This window comes from Calidris pugnax, unplaced genomic scaffold (assembly GCF_001431845.1).
Source record: "Calidris pugnax isolate Ruff unplaced genomic scaffold, ASM143184v1 scaffold38, whole genome shotgun sequence".
In the NCBI taxonomy this organism is placed as follows: domain Eukaryota; kingdom Metazoa; phylum Chordata; class Aves; order Charadriiformes; family Scolopacidae; genus Calidris; species Calidris pugnax.
Genome location: NW_015090995.1, coordinates 9,025,842 through 9,029,895, shown reverse-complemented (window position 1 = coordinate 9,029,895; position 4,054 = coordinate 9,025,842). Strand labels below are relative to the sequence as shown.

Below are 4,054 nucleotides of genomic sequence, written 5' to 3'. Positions count from 1 at the left end.
AAGAATTAAGACAGACCCAAAAAAAAAAAAAAAAAAAGAAGTAGTACTGAAATCAGACATATCTTTTTCAAAGCTTAGCAATATGTGATGCTAACTGCTGATCTTTTCCTATAGCATCTAAGAACAAAAGCAAAAGAACAAAAGCTGCAAAAACAGCACAGCTTGATATTGTTAATGCTGTATTTGCTCAGGGCTCCTTTCTGAGTAACATAACGAGGGACAAATTAGCATACTTTCCTAATTTTACAGATGCTAACTTCATCAGACACATAGAGCAAGTCCTGACTACAGTAAAGCTGATCCTAAACATCTTTCCAGATTCCCTAGGAACAGGAGCAAATTCTTCTATAACTGAAGGAGCTACAAGATTGATTAAGGAGGTAGGGGGCAAATTACACTGCACTTCATCTATATTTACAGTTCCGCATAAAATCACAAAGGAGCTCCACTTATCAGTTAGATTAATGGAACAGCATCCCACCCAACAGCTCAGCAGGAATAGTTACTTGGTTTGGAACATCAGAGTTAGTAAAAGAAATTAAGAACAATTTTAACCTTGCCATCTGAACCTCTGCAGCTCTTTTCAGATTACTAGTTATTCCATGAAATACCATTAAAATCCAAAGTAATTCAGATAACGATCAGCTGAGAACACAAGAACAGAAATTTAACTTATCTCACAGCAAGTAGCAATTCATAGTCAGAGAAGGATACAACAACGGTATCAACTGCAGCAGGGTAAAGTTTTGCTCCAGGAGACGTCAGGCCAGGGCACATTATATTAGCTCCACTTAGTACAAATTTAATGGCGCCTTTATCGACCTGCTGATGTGGTAGAATAAACGGGTCTAGGAGGGGAAAGATACAGCATTACAATTAATACGGTAAGATGACAACATGAGTAACTCATTATCAAGTCAGTTTAGATGGGGCAATTAGATACATAGCGTGCTGCAAGAGTAGGAAGTTTGAGAAACAATTTCCAGAGCTCCTGTGGCCTGTACTGTTCTCCCAGACCACAGCTTTTATCTGAGAACCAAAGGGTCATCCAACACTAGGCCTATGCCTCTTGCATACTCATATACCCATTTAATGAGGAACAATTTGAACAAGTTCCCCCAGTGAAAATGATCACACAAGTGCTCACATACTAAGAGGTCTTAAATCCCTCAAATTACATATATAATTTCTCAGGTGAAAAAGAAACAGCTTAATGTTAACAGGACTAAAAAGGCAAAGACAGAAAAAAAAAATCATGAAGGCTGTCAGCTCTCTAAACCATCCTTCAAGATGCATGCACCTTCTTGAAGTATTTCAAACACTGAGATTTGACTGACTAACCTTTTCTGGGACACCTACACTCATCCATATCAGAGTAACACAATCAAGCAGAACAGGGAGAACAACAAGAAAAATAATGAATAAGAGTAAATTGTGAAAAGCAAAAAGCACACAGCATAAATTCTTACAGGACACAAGCACGCATTAAGAAATATTTTTCTTGTAAAAACCTACAAGTCTTTGTAAGTAAAAAGGTTTTAAAGGAAGACTCAAAAGAACAGAAGATAGGAACTAACAATAGGAAACTTAGATCTGTGTCCTAGGGAAAGCTCTCTCAAGACTTTTTGCAGATATTTGCACAATTTAATTCTTAGAAATCAAAGTTTAGATTGCTTAACATATACCACTACAATAATTGTGAAGGAAGCAATTCATATAGGCACCTGAAATAGCAAAGCAATAAATTATGGTTGAGAAGGTACACTATTAAGATCTATTCCGGAATATATATGTGTCCGTGGAAGTAGTAAGTTCTTATTAATATGATTATACCAAAGTCCTGTGGAATCACGCACTCACCCATCTCACCCCACAACTACCATCCTCAGGAAACTTACATTTGTGAAGCAACCTTAGCGTTGGGTAAAAAATCCCTTCTCTTTGTCTGAAGAACAGCAACTCCCCATTCACAGTGAGGATTTCTATATGTTCATGACTGCAAGATTTAAAAAAATTATTCCAATAGCTACTTAAATATTTTATAGTTTAAATGAAATATTTCACTTCACAGAATCTGGTCTATCTTGGTGTCTACTAAAAACATTATCTTTTTTTTTATGCCTTGTTCTTCAGCACTGGCCTCCTGCACACTTCCTTCCCATTTGAAAAAAAATAAAAGAAACAAACAAACAAATAAAAGAATCTACAGACAAACATCCAGCTATTTACAAACAGCATTTCTTCAGGGTTTTTAAAATGCAATACAAAGAGTGGACAAGGATCAGGAATATGCAAACATTTACTACTCTCTACTTAATAAAAAAAGGAAAATAATCCAGATAATGTATGGAAGCCCAAAAGTAGTAAAAAAGCTGAATGTTTCCCTTTAACAACCCTGGAAAGTCCCCAAATATATGCTGCATTCACTACTAAGCAGCTTTTTGTTTTCCTCAAGCATCCTACTAGCATGTCTTCAAGAGCATGATGAGCACATGCAAACTTTCTGGCTTGGCCGCAACGTGGACTGTTATCTGTAAGATATTAGATGCTTCTCAAAAACCCTAGGTTCATCTACTGTACGAAATAAACACATGAAGGAAGCAATGCTATCACCTTGGAAGCAAAGGTTAAGAAAAATAAAACTTACCATCTTACTATTTTGACTGGATCTTTCTTTGGCATAATTTGGTTTAGCCATGGTTCGATAACAGGAAACTGGTCAATCAGCTGATTCTTAATACCTTTAATAACTGAAGTCTTCAGCTGGATGCAGTTTGATACATTCTCCTTTTCATCAAATCTGTCAAGTGAGTGAAAGTATTTCAGAAAAGCACAATTTGCTGCCCAAAAGATGCCATATCTCAGCCATATTCTTCAGAAATGCTTATAAATTCTCTATAACACCACAGCAGTATTGAATCGTTCAAATTCTCAAACCTAGGATTTCATGAGGCTCGTTTGTCCCCTGGGAACACTGTGCTGGGGGAAGGCAGGGAGCTTTCCACTAGTAGGCTGTATTTCTCCTTAAACTTTGTGTACATCCATGAAACAGGCATACAGTCCCACAGATACACCTTGGCACACAGCGTTATTTCACCCAACTCAGAGAGTACACTCTACTAGTAACACCAACACAGCCCTCTTCAAGTGTATGTATGAGCCCTTCATAGGGGCAGTCATACGAACTGCGCTTTGTACCACCCCAGAGTTCAGACGAGCTAACGACTCAGCTATTTTTAGATTGTTTGGTTGTTTTTTTTTTTCCTTTTAGCAAGCAAGTACCCAGAGAGCCCAGGCCAGCACCCCAGAGGCAAAGCCGAGGGCGATCCCTACGCCGCGCAGGAGGCCGCGGAGCCCGGCGGGGATCGGGGCCGGCCGCCCCGGCGCTGCCTTAGCCCCAGCCCCCGAGTAGGGCCGGGCGGTGCCGGTCCCACGGGCGCAGCGCTGATCCCAGGCCGATAGGGCCGAACCCCAGGGCAGAGGGGGTGCCGGGCCCGCCCCAGCCCTCCTTCCCCCACCCTCCCGCCGCCTCCCGAGCCCCGGCCGGGCGGGGGACGGTGGGTGCAGTCCCACTCACTTCTTGAACATCCTGGGGGCGGTGGGCGCCGGGCGTGGGACCGGCGGGGGGGGCGGCGGCGCGGGCACCCACGGCCTCCGCGCTCCCTCACACGAGGCTGCCGGCCCACCCCTCCGCGCCAGCCGGAAGCGCCGCGCGCTTTACGGCCCGTCGCGCCGCTCCATCGCGACGGAGAGCGCGCAGGGACTACAGTTCCCAGCGGGCAGCGCGGTGCACCCGGCGCGTGCGCTAGGGACTACAGTTCCCAGCGGGCAGCGCGGTGCACCCGGTCGGGCCCCGCCGACCCGTCGAGGGGAGCCACCCCAGGCGTCCCGACCGGCGGAGAGCGGGCAGGAGAAACCCGGTTTCCCATGAAGGCCTCAGCTGCCAGGGGGAGGGCTGGGTGGTGGTGAAGGCCGCTGTGCCGCGCGGTAATTAGGAGAATCCAATTAGGCTTTGCCGGGGGGGGTCCGCGGTGAGTGTGAATAATATTGTGCA

At 44.5% G+C, this 4,054-nt stretch overlaps 1 protein-coding gene across 1 annotated transcript in view; it reads right to left on the bottom strand.

Annotated features, from left to right (window-relative positions):
- Window positions 1-3,706, bottom strand: part of MCTS1 (malignant T-cell amplified sequence 1) — a 7,548-nt gene extending 3,842 nt beyond the window's left edge. Inside the window, exons 1-4 of the mRNA XM_014955286.1 lie at window positions 3,578-3,706; window positions 2,648-2,800; window positions 1,899-1,996; window positions 715-848 (exon numbers count right to left, since the gene is read on the bottom strand). Of these exons, the coding sequence (XP_014810772.1) occupies window positions 715-848; window positions 1,899-1,996; window positions 2,648-2,800; window positions 3,578-3,588 (396 nt within the window). The 5' untranslated portion in view covers window positions 3,589-3,706. The remainder of the gene's footprint in view (window positions 1-714; window positions 849-1,898; window positions 1,997-2,647; window positions 2,801-3,577) is intronic.
- Between the last annotated feature and the right edge of the window lie 348 nt (window positions 3,707-4,054).